Source organism: Larus michahellis, chromosome 16 (assembly GCF_964199755.1).
Source record: "Larus michahellis chromosome 16, bLarMic1.1, whole genome shotgun sequence".
NCBI lineage: Eukaryota > Metazoa > Chordata > Aves > Charadriiformes > Laridae > Larus > Larus michahellis.
In genome coordinates this window covers 1,535,968-1,551,057 of record NC_133911.1, presented here as the reverse complement: position 1 = coordinate 1,551,057, position 15,090 = coordinate 1,535,968, and the positions used below count along the sequence as shown (strand labels likewise).

Here is a 15,090-nt window from a genome sequence, read left to right as displayed (position 1 = left end):
AGTCTCACACACACACTCACACACACACTCACACACACACACTCACACACACACAGTCACACACACTCTCACACACACACAGACTCTCACACACACACTCACACAATCTCACGCACACACACAGACACACACGCAGTCACACACACACACTCTCACACACACACACAGACACAGAGACACACTCACTCTCACACACACTCACACACACACTCACTCTCTCTCACACACTCACACACACACACACACTGTCTCACACATGCACTCTCACACACTCACACACACTCTCACACACACACATATGCACACTCACACACAGTCGCACACTCACAGTCACACACTCACACACACACTCACACAGTCTCACACACACTCTCTCACACACACGCACACTCACACACACACACACACTCACACCCACACACCCACACACACACTCACACACACACACACGCTCTCTCTCACACACACTCTCACACACACACTCTCACACACTCACACACACACTCACACACACACACACTCACACACACTCACTCTCTCACACACACACTCACACACACACTCTCACACTCACACACACAGACACAGACACACACACACACTCTCTCACACACACTCACACACACTCTCACACACTCACACACACACTCACACACACACTCTCACACACACTCACTCTCTCACACACACACTCACACACACACTCACACACACACACTCACACACACTCACTCTCTCACACACACACTCACACACACACTCTCACACTCACACACACAGACACAGACACACACACACACTCTCTCACACACACTCACACACACTCTCACACACTCACACACACACTCACACACACACTCTCACACACACTCACTCTCTCACACACACACTCACACACACTCACACACACACACACTCACACACACTCACTCTCTCACACACACACACACACACACACTCTCACACTCACACACACAGACACACACACACACTCTCTCACACACACTCACACACACTCTCACACACTCACACACACACACAGACACACACACACACACTCTCACACACACTCACACACCCACACCCACACACACACTCGCCCCCTCCCCGCCCCGCCCCCCGCCCACGTGCGGCCCCACACGCGCTCGCGCCCCGCCCCCGCGCGCCCCCCCCACACCCCCGCGCACGCCCCTCCTCGCCCCGCCTCCCCTCCACGCCCCCCCTCCCGCCGCCGCCGCCGGGCCCCGCCCCCTCCCCCGCCACCGCCCAATGGGCGCCGCCGATCGCCGCCGCCGCGCGCCCCCCGCGCGCCCCGCGCTCTTAAGCCGCTTCAATGCCCCCGCCGCGGCCGCGCGCCACCGCTCCGCTCCTCCGCCGCGCGCCGCTCCGCCGCCCCCCCCGGCCCGCCGCCCGCCCCGCCGCCCCGCCGCCGCCCCGGGGCCGCCATGGACACCGGCAGCAAGGTGAGCGACCGCCCGACCCGCCGCGCCATTCCCCCCCCCCGCCCCGCGCCCCATCCCGCAGCCCACCCCCTCCCGCACCGCGTTACACAACCCGAGGAACGGCGGTCCGCCGCCGCCGATCCGGTTTTAGAGCGGGGGGAGAGAGGGCAACCGGGCGCCGTTTGGCCGCCTCAAGGCGTCCGGCGGCAGGCGCGGGCAGGCGACGCCGCGCGCGCAAAAAAAAAACCAAAACAAAAAAAAAAAAACGTTTTTTAACAAAAATTTTACCTCAGAAAACACCTCGGAACAGCCCGCCCCGCAGCCTCGGCGCTTCGCGGCGCGCCCGGGAAGGAGTTTTGGGGTGAAAAACCCCTTTGAGGCGAAAAAACGCAGAGGGAAGAGCTAAAAATAGGCACTTTTGGCCCCGTTTACGGGAGTGGGGAAAAGGCGACAAGGCCCTGAAAGTGCTGAGTTTGCTTTTGGGGGTGTCACGCACCGCGGGGGTGGGGGGGTGCGGACACCCCCGGGACCCCCCCCCGGCCCTGCCGGGGTCCGGCCGGGTCGCGGCGCCGCCTGAGCTCCCTGCACCATTTTGACCCAATTTCCATCAATTTACTCACGAAAACTGAATTATTAAATAACATAAACTCACTCGGCCGGTTGGCAGCAGCCGAGTCCTCCCAGCACCTCGACGTGCCTCAAGTAAATTGTTTTATAATAATAAAGTGATGCGACGTCAGGCCCTGAACGAGGAAGGTGAGTTAATTGTGGCGGGGTCATTAACGTTAGACCCCGGGGTTCGCTTGTCCCAGCCTCCCCTGGGGATGCTGCCCCCCAAAATATTCCCCTCCTGGGAGTGTTTTGGGATTTATTCAAGTATGTAGGCTTTTTTTTTTTTAATTTTTTCCACGGAAGGCAGTAAAAAAAAAAAAAAAAATTCGCTCCCTGGCACCGTAAAGCGCCGGGCAACACGTAATTAAAACCAAAAATAATAATTTTATTCCAAAGAAAGATGTTATGGGAATGACTCCCCTTATTTTTCCCCCCAGCAAACAACTCCTCATTTTTCCCCTCCTAGCTTTGGGAATACTGGGTGCTTTTTTTAAAAAAAACTTAAACGTATATTTTATATAATTTAGGGTTTTTTTTATTGTTTTATTTAAAGCTGGCTCTACCTCAGCACCGCTTTTTGAGGGGGGACGTGTGCGTTTGGGGCTAGGAGCCGGGAACGTGACGGCCGGCAGCGCGTCGATGGGGGCAGGAATTAAAAAGAAATTTGCTCTCGTAACGAAGAAATCTGATGCGCTGCCGGCCGGGCTTAACTCCCGGCTACCGAAATGGAGCCAGAGACACGCTCCCTCTGCTTTTCCGTCTTAATAACTGCTCCATTAGATAAATTTAGGTTAGAAATGATTAATTTATTTTAAGGTAATTAATTGCAGGAACAATTTGCTGCGCTCTCATGGGCGCTGCTTAAATCCAGAGTGGATCTTGCAAGGAAGAGAGGGATTTATTTATTTTTTTTTTTTTAAATTGAAGCAGGGATGCTGGGGGTGCTGGGAGGTGGGGGATGAGCTCATCCCTCCACCCTTAAATTTAATATTTAATACTATTGAAGCGGGAGATGCTTTTCTGCCCACGGAGCTGGGCTGCTCCAGCTCTTTGCATGCGAAAACATCTCCCGGGCTCGTCGCAGACACTCTTGTTGTTGCAACACTCGGAGTGCTCGTGTCGCCGTCCCCGGCTGACCTTTAAGAAAAATAATAAATAAAATAATGCCGCTCTGACTCCACTTCCCGTCGCTGCGAGTTTTCTCACACGCCGATAATTCCCCCCCCCCAAAATCTTGGCTGATCCCCATGCTGTCGCTCTTACCCCCCACCCCACTTTTTGGCTCCAAACCACCCCCCCACACACCCCCCAACGTTGGTAAACGCCGGCGCTGTGGCACATGCCGTGGCTTTAGGAGCAGGTTTTACCCGGCCCTCGGTGGGTGCGTAAGATTTTCCTGGGCTGGGAGCCAGCGCATAGTCGTCTTATCCCGGGCAATGGCCGGATCCGGTTATCTTCACTCCGGCAAGCGTGCACAAGTGTGCAAACAAGCGTGCAAGATGCTGCAAGGCTGCACCCCCCTCTCTCCCCACCGTCACCCCCTGCATCCATCCCAGGATGGGACTTCTTGCAATCAGCCCCCGGGATGCTCGTTAAAGCTTCCTGGCTAACTTTTATGCGCTCTTCTTAAACGTGCGTTTTCCTGAAATTCCCTCCTGGGACACTTTTTATTTTATTTTTTTTTTTAAAGGGATTATTCATTTCCTTGTTCCATGAGGCAGGCAGCATCCTGAAATCCTTCCGTGTTCAAGGAAAAACAAAAAAGGGGTAAAAACATAAGCTGTAAAGCCAAACGCAGCCCGCTGTGGGTTTGGGGGGGCTGCTGTTACCCCACGGGTCGGTATCTAGTCCAAGTGTCCCAGCTTCCGCATTTGAGCAATGAAGGAAGCAGGAAGCACCAAAAACCCAAATGAATTTATTAAAATCACAAGTGCTGCGCTCATCTTCCTATAAGGCATAAGAGTTAGTAGGGAAAAAGCCAGGAGCGTTGGATTTCTCCTGGCTGTGAGTAAGTTTATTTCACAAAAGCAAGAAGGGGAAGTATGTTGGGTCTGTTGTTTTGTGTTTTTTTCCCCCCCCCCCCCTAAACTCCAAATAAAGCTGCTGTTCTCTGCAAGCAGTTAAAAAAAAACCAAACAACCCGAAACCCAACAAACCCTGCACGTGGTTTTGCAGCAGTTTCCCATGCAAGGCTGCCCTTAAAAAATCAACTTTTTTTTTTTTTTTTTCTCTCTCCTCTCCCTAACTCGCCATCTTAAGCCTCTCCTTTAATGGCGAGGTTAAAGCCGAAAGGCTCCCGGATCGGGCTGGGCAGCGCGTTTGGAACTGGGAAGCTCGAAGGGAGCAGGAGGAGCTGACTCACAGTGACCCTGCCCGGGGAGAGCCTCCAAAAATGCCGGCAGCCTTCCTACCAACTCTGTCCCTTTGCCTCTTCAAGCTGCTGGAGTTTAATAGAAATATCATTTATTTTTTTTTGTTTTGCTAAAGGTTCAAAGTTTAAGTTAGTTGTTTTGTTTTGTTTCTTTCTAGAGGTTAGAATTGCAGAAGTAACTTTATTATTTCATTCTTCGTGGGGTAGTGGCTGGTGTTGGAGCGAGGAGGTGTTGCTACCTGCTGCTTTCCCGGAGCAAAGTTCATTCATGCCGGTGTGATGCATCCCTGTCCCTGCGGCGCTGCTGCCGTGACTCCCCTGCCCGCTCGCCCTACGTGGGGGATCGCCCATCGGCTTTCCGGGCTGGGCGAGCTGGCCTTTAGCGATGCAAAGTACAAAAAAAAAAAAAAAATAAAAAATTGCTACCCTGAAAAAGCGAGGGATAGCACCTAAAAAGCGAAGAAAAATCACCCCAAAAGAAAAAAAAAAAAAATTCCTCCAAACAACCCGAAGAGCAAAAATAATTTTTTTTTAAACAACATTTATTCAAGCTTTTGGCATTCCCAGTGTTGCCTGTTGCAGTTTTGCGGAGCAGTGGGTGGATGGATAAGGTCAGAGTCAGGAATTTGGATTTTTTTGGGGGCTTTTTCCATATTTTTCTGGGATACCAGCAGCTGTCCAGCCTGTTTGTGCCCTCCTGAGCGGGGCATTTTCTTCTCGGGGTGGGTTTCTTCAGAAGCGCCGACCGAAACCAAGTGCCAAAACCTCCCTGATCAGTTGTGTTGGGGCCAAGCCTAATTAATGAGCTTCATTAACGGGGCTGGCTTTATTCCCTGTTGCTTTTTCCCTGCAAACTTTTAACTCAGGGGGAGGCAGCTTGGCCGGAGAGGCGAGGTCAGGGAGCAGCACTCATTTATATTTATTTATATTCTTTATTAAAAAAAAAAAAAAAATGCTTCTTAAATAAGAAAATACCTGGTTTTTTTGGTGTGTGCTTTGCAATTAGCCCTCCCGATTTAGGGGTTGCGTTTGCGTTTGGGTGGTGTCTGACTGGCACCAATCCCTTGGGATGCTGGGGGAGCATCCCTGGGTTGGGGTGATGCACCGGTACCTGGGATAACCGGGAAGAGCCCAGCCCCCCAAATTAAGGGGCTTATAAATTTCACGTGGATCATCCCAAAGCTGATTAACTGGGAATGTCGGATCCTGGTTCTCGGAGCTGAGCACCGGGAAAATCTCCTGCCTGGGATAATTGGTCTGTTAACGAAGGTGGCCCAAGCGCTGGCCTGCCCTGACCCCGCTCCCAAACAAGGCTCCGATTGTCGCTCTGGCTTAAGCGGGAGGAAGAGGAGGCGGGCGAAGGGTTTGCCAAATAGCCGGGATTTTGCTTAGCGACTGTTAATTAGGCTCCGATGCAAAAACTTCATTAGTGGTGGCTGTCCGGGGCATCCTTGCACCAATGCCGGGACGATGCTTGGCTGGCCGGCGGCGTCACCGTGGCGTCCCCAAAAGCATCTCGTGCTGGCGTGCTGCCTGGGTGTCACGTGGAGCCCTTGGAGGGGACCCTGCGAGCCCAGATAAAACCTCCTGCCCCACTCCGCAGGCAAAAAATTCCTGGAATCCCCAAACAGTTGTGTTTTTTTTTTTTTTTTTATTTAAGCCCAAACCAGTATCTTTTTTAATTATTTTTTTTTTCCCTTAGCCCATGTGGATGCCATAAGAAAAAAAAAAAAGCAAGTTTTTCTCTTTTATCATGGTTATTTGTGCTCCCAACCTTACGAGCGTCCTTCCTCCTCTTGCAGCTGCCAGGGAGAAGCACTGGGGGGCCTCTCCAGTGGGGGGGGACATAGCCGGGACCCCAAGTTTAACCCCTCTTTTTTGTTTTCTTCCCCCTTTTCCTGCAGATGACGGCTCGCCTGATGCTCGCCGTGGGAGGAGCGGTGCTGGGTTCCTTGCAATTCGGCTACAACACTGGCGTTATCAACGCTCCGCAAAAGGTGAGTGTGTGCCGAGCAACTTCGCCGTAGCGAAATTCCACACACACACCCCCCCCCAACCCCGCACCCGAAAACAAACCTGCATCTGCTGCCAGCCCGGCTAAAATAGTACATCCCGCTAGGCAGCTTACTGCCTGTAATGGGATTTGCGAGGGAGTTATTTAGCTCCCGCCTTCCCAGGAGAATTAGTTTCTTCCTCGCTTAGCGTTTTTGCCGGGAAGAATCCCAGGAACGCGTGCAGGATGCTCTCTGGGTGGGACCGGCGTAATTTTTAACCTCGGCTCTTAGCAAAGGTCTGGAAACTAATTAGGATTTGAGTTGTCTTGGAGGGGGGAAATGACCACAGGAGGTGCTTGCACCTTCCCCTAGTGTAGTGCCAGGACCCTCCAGCGACTGGTAGGTACATGGGAACCTTGAAAAACTTGACTTTCCCCAAATTACGTGGTTTTTGGAGGTTTTAAAGGCTTGGAAATGTTAGCTCGGAAATCCCATGTGGTGCTCACAATGTGCCCTGGGTAAAGCTCCGCTGCCAGGGCGAGGTGTGGAAAGACAAACCGGGGTCCAGCTGCTGCTGCGTGAGAGCAGAGCCCGTCCCCGAGCATCATCGTGGCCTCTGGTGCACCATCCCAAATAATTAAAACCACCAAGGCAGGATTCACGCCACGAGATTATTAATCCCATTACCGGCGAATGGGCCGCAAAATCTCACCTCAAGTGTTGGGAAAAACTCCCTGTGGGACAGAAGACCCCATGCAAAAACTTCCCAGACCCCTATCAGCTTGGAAAGAACAAAAAAGATGCAAATTGCCTTTATTTGAGGCGTTGCGTTGGGAGCAGGATTTTAGACAGCGGAGGCTGCGACTCCCGTCCAGCAGCCTCGGTGCTTGCACCCGCGGCCGTGGTGCACGTGTCCGTCTGCCGAAAGCATCGCCCTGCTGAAAAATCCTGGCCCGTGCTCGCCTTCCCCTGGGCTGATCCGCACTGACGACGTTCGTGCTCGATTGGCCCTGAGCATCCTGCTCCAGAGACGGGCAATGGGAGCAGTGTTTGAAACAGCGTCAAGATAGGAAATCCCTGGAAGCGTGCTGAGGAGCTCCTTTCTGGCATTTGCCCTCGTTTTTCCCCGAGCTCCGGCACCGTGGGGAACGGGCGCTCTGTAATTACCACTGTGCGTCGGAGCCCGGCCCCGCATCCCAAGGATGCCCGTCGTTTCCCTGTGGCTGAAGGGCTTTTCTCCTTCCTCCCCTGACCCAGGAGATGCTGCTCTGGGTGACGTGGGCAGGGACCACAGCTGAGCTGGGGTCTTCCCCCGGCACTGAGCTCCGGTTCCTACAGACCCCCTGATGGGTGTTGCCTCAGTTTCCCTTGTGCTTTAGGATTAAACCCTTGGGGCTTGGGCCAGGGATAGGCTTTGTATTTTAGGAGTGAGTCACCCAGTGAGTGACGCTGCGTTCGGGATGCGGAACTGAAGGGGGAAAGGATTTGGGGTGCTCTGGAAGGGGGGCATGAGGGGAGGCAGGGTGGGTGCTGTACTGGGTAGCAGGATGCTCTGGACACGGGGGTTCATCCCACCTTTAAGGGTGGGGACGCACTGGGGTGTGGGATTGGGGTGCAGGATTGAGGGGGGGAGCGTTGGGATGGGGGTGCATTGGGATTGGGATGCATCAGTGCTCAGGGTTGGGATGGGGGTGCGTTGGGGCTGGGATAGAGGATCGGAATGAGGATGCATCAGGGTGCAGGATGGGGGTGCATCGGGATAAATTGGAGCGCAGGGTTGGGCTAAAGTGGGGTGCATTGGGGCGTGGGATTGGGATGCATTGGGGCTGGGATGGGGATGCATCGGGGTGCGGGATTGGGATGGGGATGCATTGGGATGCGGGATTGGGATGCATCAGTGTGCAGGGTTTGGATGGGGATGCATCGGGATAATTTGGGGCGCAGGATTGGGCTTGGGATGCATTGGAGATGGGATACAGGATTGGGATGCATCAGGGTGCAGGCTGGAGACGCATCGGGCTAAACTGGGCTGCAGGATAGGGCTTGGGATACAGGATTGGGGCGCAGGATTGGGACTGGGATGCATCATCCCCCTGGCTGCAGCGGTGCCGTGCCGCGGCCTTTGCTGGCAGCAGCGCCTCGTGGCCGGCGCCTGGCAGAAACGCTGCTTTCTCACGCGGCGGGCTGCGCGCCGGTTTTGTGGTCCTCTTAATATAGTCCTCCCCGCTGCTGAAACAGCGGCTTGGTGTCTGTGGGGTGTTTGCAGACGTGATGTGTGGAGGGGACGGCCCGAAACTGGGCGAGGGCTGGTAAAAACACTCAGCTGAAATGAAATGAGGGCGAGAGAAGAGGCGGGGGGGGGGGGGGAACCCCTAACTTTTGGACAATGCAATTACTCTTTGTCGTGCTTCTCGCATTCAACTCGTAATTTTTCATCTCCTCCTCTCCCAGCAACCGGCTCACGGTGGGTTTTTCCATCCACCCTTTTTTTTTTTTTTTGCAGGAGGAAAGGGGGCCGGGAGGGGGGTGTTTGGGTGTTATTTTTTGATAAGCCAGAGCACAGCCTAGCGTAGGTCAGCCAGCGCTGGGGCATCCGCTGTCACTAGACTTGATATTTTTTTTTTTTTTTTTTCCCCCCTGCCTGCTTCAAGGGGAGAGAGCTGGAGGCTTTTGGGACGCTAGGGAGGAATTTAGAGCACCGCAAGGTTTGGTGGGGTGTGTGCGCGGAGACCTGCTTACCCCCACCCAGAGCCTGAGCCAGGCCTGGGGTCTCCAAATAATAATATCAGTTATTTCTTTTGGTGATGTTAGGAAAAGGAGAAAAAGCCCCCAAAGCATCAAAACCTCCAGGTGAAGCAGGAGGCAAACGAAATCGCTTAAATATTGAAATCCTGATGATTTAGGGGCTTCGTAAAAGGAACAACTTAAAAAAAAAAAATAAAATAATTACATTATTGAAATTTATAGTGAAGCGCGGGGTGTATTTCTTGCGCTGCCTCTGCCAGGGGCTCTCGTTTGCGCTTGAAGCGAGGAGAAAAACTAGAAAACGAAGCGCGATTGTGCAAAGGCTTAATCAGGAGCTGAGCGTGGGCGAAGCCCTTTGAAGCTGCGAGGTCTTTGAGCCACCTGATGTCCAGCAGCAGCTTGCGTGAAGTCTCTGCTCTTTCCAGCCAGAGATCGGCTGGTTGGGCAGGTTATCGAGCCCTTTGTTCTTTTGTTTTGGGTACGGATGACCCTTAAATAACTTACTTGAAGCTTTCAGCAGTGTCTTTAAAAAGACATTAAAAAAAAAAATAGATAAAAAAAGGGTGTTCAGCAAAGACGGTAACTAAAAACGAGCACCCGTCTCGGATGTTAGCATTGCAGCAGCATTGCAGTGTTGCAGAAGTATTGCGTTATGGAAGTATTGCAGAAAAAAAACCCTAGAAATTAAGCTCAAGGGAGTGTCCGGGGAGATGGGAATTGGTCTTGGCCACCTCCAGCGGCCCAGGTAACCCTGCTGTCTTCCTCACCTTCCTCCAGCATCTCTGCCATCTCCCCCTTTGCGCTGCTTCTCCTCTGGGGATGGAGACATCCCTGCCCGCCTCCCGTGCCCCGGGGAGGAGCGTGACCTCCCCATGCCCGCCTGGCGAGGCAAAAGAGGTATTTTGGCAACGCCAAGTCTCGGCAGGGCGAGACCAGAACCTGTCCGTCTGCATTTCCCCTGCACATCCCATCAGGTTTCCTCCCTTGGGTTGGAGCCGAGCCACTGGCCCGGCGGCTGGGCGGCTCCCGGCTCCATGATGCATCGTCTTGTGAGCCGCGCTCGCCAGCCAAGGGTCTGTAGGTGGCTGGGCTGAGGCCGGGCAGTTTGTAACACTGGTGGCACGGATGAAATGGAGATGGTTTTAACCCATGGTTGCATTTCTCCTTGCGCTTTCATAGGTGATTGAGGACTTCTACAACCGTACCTGGCTGTACCGATATGAGGAGCCCATCAGCCCTGCCACCCTCACCACACTCTGGTCCCTCTCAGTCGCCATCTTCTCCGTCGGAGGCATGATCGGATCCTTTTCCGTGGGGCTCTTTGTCAATCGCTTCGGACGGTGAGCACCAAGGGTGGTGGACCCATGGTGGACCCCGATGGGAGCGTTGAGCAGCCTCACCCCACCCCAGCATCCCAGAGACACCTCCCTCCTGCCAAGAGCTGATGTTTGGGTCCTCCTGACACCCCTTCAGCCTCTCTGACCCCCGTGGTCCTCCTCACCCTCCTCCCTTCCCTCCTCAGGCGCAACTCCATGCTGATGTCCAACATTCTTGCCTTCGTGTCCGCTGTCCTCATGGGCTTCTCCAAGATGGCGCTCTCCTTCGAGATGCTCATCCTCGGCCGTTTCATTATTGGCCTCTATTCCGGCCTCACCACTGGTTTCGTGCCCATGTATGTGGGGGAGGTGTCACCCACTGCACTGCGGGGCGCGCTGGGGACCTTCCACCAGCTCGGCATCGTCTTGGGCATCCTCATCGCACAGGTGAGTGCCGGAGAACCAGCTGGGGGGGGTTCCTGCTGGTTGATGCTGATGTTCATCAGGGTCTGCAGGGGATGGGGTTTAGCGCAGCAGCGCAGAGCGTTGCCCGTGCTGTGGACCCGCATGGTCCTTCAGAAGGAGCTGGGGCTGGAGGGGGGGACATGGAGCTCAGCAGGAGCAGGAATGCTGGGATTGGGATGCGCAGCATCATCACGTGATGCCTGTTGGTCACCTGGAAGTAGCACAGCTGTCCGTGCCCTTCTGGTGGGTGTCCAAGCCTGTAGTGCACCCGTGGGCAGCAGAGTTGGGCCCAACTTGAGCTGGGGAAGGGTGGCTCAACCCCTCTCGTCCTCAGGTGTTCGGTTTGGACTTGATCATGGGAAACGACTCGCTCTGGCCGCTGCTCCTGGGGTTCATCTTCGTCCCTGCCCTGCTGCAGTGCATCATCCTGCCCTTCGCCCCCGAGAGCCCCCGCTTCCTCCTCATCAACCGCAACGAGGAGAACAAAGCCAAGAGCGGTGAGTGACCCCCGTCCCCGAGCTTGTCCCACCACGCAGGAGGGTCCTCAGCTGCTCCTGACTCCACCTCTTCCCCTTAGTCCTCAAGAAGCTGCGGGGCACGACGGACGTCAGCAGCGACCTCCAGGAGATGAAAGAGGAGAGCCGGCAAATGATGAGGGAGAAGAAGGTCACCATAATGGAGCTCTTCCGTTCCCCCATGTATCGCCAGCCCATCCTCATTGCGATTGTCCTGCAGCTCTCCCAGCAGCTCTCGGGGATCAACGCGGTGAGTTTTGGGGGGGACAGAGGTGGTGAGCTCAGCGTGTTTCACCCAGAACTTGGGTTGTGCCGGCTCCGGGTCAGCATCACCTGGTGGATTGATGCCAGGCCTGACATCTCTGCCCTTTGTAGGTCTTCTACTACTCCACCAGCATCTTTGAGAAGGCTGGCGTGGAGCAGCCCGTCTACGCCACCATCGGCTCCGGTGTGGTGAATACGGCTTTCACGGTCGTTTCGGTGAGTTTTGGCCCACCAAGCTCTCGCCAGGGAAGGTGGAGAGAAAGGGGCTTTCCCTCGGGCTGGGGAGGTGCTGATGGACGCCTGTCTCCATCCCACAGCTCTTCGTGGTGGAACGAGCCGGACGCAGGACCCTCCACCTCATCGGCCTGGCAGGGATGGCGGGCTGTGCGGTGCTCATGACCATTGCGCTGACGCTACTGGTGAGTGGCAGGCGTTGAGGGGACGGGTGGGCTGGGAGGAAGGAGGTCTTGCACGCTGTCCCTCGCCGCGGTGGCTTGGAGGGGGAGGTCTGGGTGGAGAAGAGGAAAGACTTGTCCTCGTAGAGGCGATGGCTGAGCGGTTCCCACCACCCACATCTCTCTCGAGGTCCTAGAAATCCGGTCTCCGATCTGGAGGAACCTCTGCCAGCACCACGCTGGCTTGAGTCTCATCATCTGGGACGGCCAGATGCTTCGTTCCCCCTTCCCGGAACCAACCTTCTCTCTCTCCCTCGGCCTAGGACCAAATGCCCTGGATGTCCTACCTCAGCATCGTGGCCATCTTCGGGTTCGTGGCCTTCTTTGAGATCGGCCCAGGCCCCATCCCTTGGTTTATCGTGGCAGAACTGTTCAGCCAAGGCCCTCGTCCCGCTGCCTTCGCTGTTGCCGGCCTCTCCAACTGGACCTCGAACTTCATCGTGGGCATGGGCTTCCAGTACATCGCGGTAATCATCTCCTGATGCTCTTGGTGGGAACGGGGTTGGGGGTGCCGAGCCTTCCCTGGCACCGCTGGGGTTGTGTGACTTCTCTTGAGCCCCAAAACCCGGACTGAGATGGTTTGGTTGGGCGGACGCCCCTGGGGAAGAGGGATGGGGCCCGGATCTAGGGAAGGAGCAGGGAGTTGATGATCCTCATGGGTTCCTTCCAACTTGAGGTGTCTCTGGGAGGGAAGGAGAAGCAGGTCCTGGACCATCCCGGTCCTTCAGCCGTGGTCCATCGCTCTGCTCCCGCCACTGGTGCTGGAGCACCATCTCCATCCCCGCGCTCACCCCCTTCCTCCTCTCTCCTCCTTCCCAGCAACTCTGCGGCTCCTACGTCTTCATCATCTTCACGGTGCTGCTCGTCCTCTTCTTCATCTTCACCTACTTCAAGGTGCCGGAGACGAAGGGTCGGACCTTCGACGAGATCGCCTCGGGTTTCCGGCAGGGGGGAGCAAGCCAGAGCGACAAAACCCCGGACGAGTTTCACAGCTTGGGCGCCGACTCCCAGGTCTAACCCCCGCCGCGGCCCCCCCCGGCCCCACCTTCTCTCCTGAGTTTTGGGTTTTATTTTTTCAAATCTTTTGTACAGAAACCAGGACGGAGGGAGCGCGGGGGGGCGGCTCTCGTGCAGACACCCCCTTTTCCAGACTCCCCCCTGGTTTATCGGGGACAGACTGACCTATTTTATTATTTTTTGGGGTTGTTTTTTTTTTTTTCTGCTAGGAACGATTTATTATTATTATTATTATTATTTTTTTTTAGCTGGTTTCGCGTCCAGGATTTCAAAGCCAATGGCTGTTTTACAAACCGACCGCGCAGCCTCCGCCAGCGGGAGGGGCGGCTCCCATTTTTAACGACGCGATAGTTTATTTAACGAGAAATCACGTAGCGGAAGTTTTTAAAGCTGGAGAGTTACGGTTGTTTTGGTTTTTTTTAACGTTCTAATCGTAGGGGGGGAAAAAAAAAATCACGTAAATTGACTAAATCTAAACCAACGATTTCTTTTTTTTTTTTTTTTTTTAAAAAAAAAAACACAAAAACAAAAACAAAAACGAAACCGAGTTGTTTTTTAAAGCAGTCTAATTGATTTCAAGCCCCCGGTGGGTTCGCGAGGGGGAATTTCCCTGTGCTGAGGACGGAGCGGTGGGAAAGGCCGATATCCCGGAGCGCCGGCTCCTCTCCTCTGCCTGAATTTCAGCCGGGAGGGGAAGAGGAGAAGCCGGGCCGGGGGCGGGGGGGGTGTCTCTCTTTTTTTTTTTTTTCTTTTTTTTGAGTGGGGGGGGTTAATCTCGGCAATATTTGCCACACACTACAGCAACACCCCCCCCCGCCACCCCCGCCATCGTCATCGTTGCCACCTCCGGCCCCGGACTCACCCAACCCCAGCGTCACGCGGACACATCCCTTTCCCGCTCTGTGTATAGACTGGAAGATATTTATATTATATATATTTTTGTTCAATGGTTGTTAATAGTAGACATTTAAGTTATAGCGTTTCTGATTTGACAAGCAACGTACTGTAAATATTCTTGGAGTATATTCACACTGTATAATGTATACAAAAAGGTACAGATGCAAAGGTATAGTTTCTATAGCGACTAAAAACGCTTGTACATGGTTAGGACGACTTTTGTATAGTTCATTACCTGCACTGTAGTTGTATCTATTGCACTGAATTTCAGGCTGTAGTATATTAAAAGAAAAAAGAGATAATACTGTCCTTTTCAAGAAAAAAAAAACCAAAAAAAAAAAAACCCCAACAAAAAAACAAAACCAAACCCTCACAAAACTCATCCCTTCTCCCCGCGCGCAGCTGGTGTGGGAGCTACTGGCACATTCCCAAAGCCGCAGGCAGTCGGGTTTTTTTTTAAAGTAGTAATTTCTTTTTTCTTTTTTTTTTTTTTTTTTTTTAATGTATTTGTCTGGTTTGGAAGTGATGACGCTTGACCGCGCTTGAAAGAAAATAAAGGTAGGGAGGTGAGAGGAGGAGAAGAGAGAAAGAGGAAAGAGAAAAAAAAAAAAAAAAAAAAGATGTAAAACTACCCTGCGATCTCACCCGGTCGCGCCTCGGCGCAGCACGGCACCGCGCAGCGTGCATGTGTGTGTTTTTTTTTATTTGAAAGAAATACATAAAAATAAGTGCCAAGAGGAAGGTGTGTGGTGTGCTAACAATAAAGGAGAATGTATGCAGCGACCCCGCCCGCCGCCTCCCGTGCCTTCATTGCGGCTCCGGGAGGGATCTTCCGCTCGCTCCGGGATGTCTCCTCATCCTCCTCATCCTCCCGGCTGGGTCCCTGCTCCGACGCCGTCCCTTGGGCCAGCGCTGACCCGGCTCCGCTGCAATTCCCGCTGCCAGCGGGGAGCCGGGCGGGGGGACTTGGCTCCCGCTGTCCCCACCTTGGTGCCAC

The 15,090-nt window shown here is 54.0% G+C and overlaps 1 protein-coding gene across 1 annotated transcript; it reads left to right on the top strand.

Annotated features, from left to right (window-relative positions):
• The first annotated feature begins 1,313 nt into the window (after window positions 1–1,313).
• Window positions 1,314–14,881, top strand: SLC2A1 (solute carrier family 2 member 1). Its single transcript, XM_074560622.1, has 10 exons — window positions 1,314–1,463; window positions 6,330–6,422; window positions 10,344–10,504; window positions 10,687–10,927; window positions 11,280–11,442; window positions 11,523–11,710; window positions 11,836–11,940; window positions 12,042–12,143; window positions 12,443–12,646; window positions 12,999–14,881. The coding sequence occupies exons 1-10, from the start codon at window positions 1,446–1,448 to the stop codon at window positions 13,194–13,196; spliced, it is 1,473 nt and encodes a 490-aa protein (XP_074416723.1). The 5' UTR covers window positions 1,314–1,445; the 3' UTR covers window positions 13,197–14,881.
• Window positions 14,882–15,090: the final 209 nt, after the last annotated feature.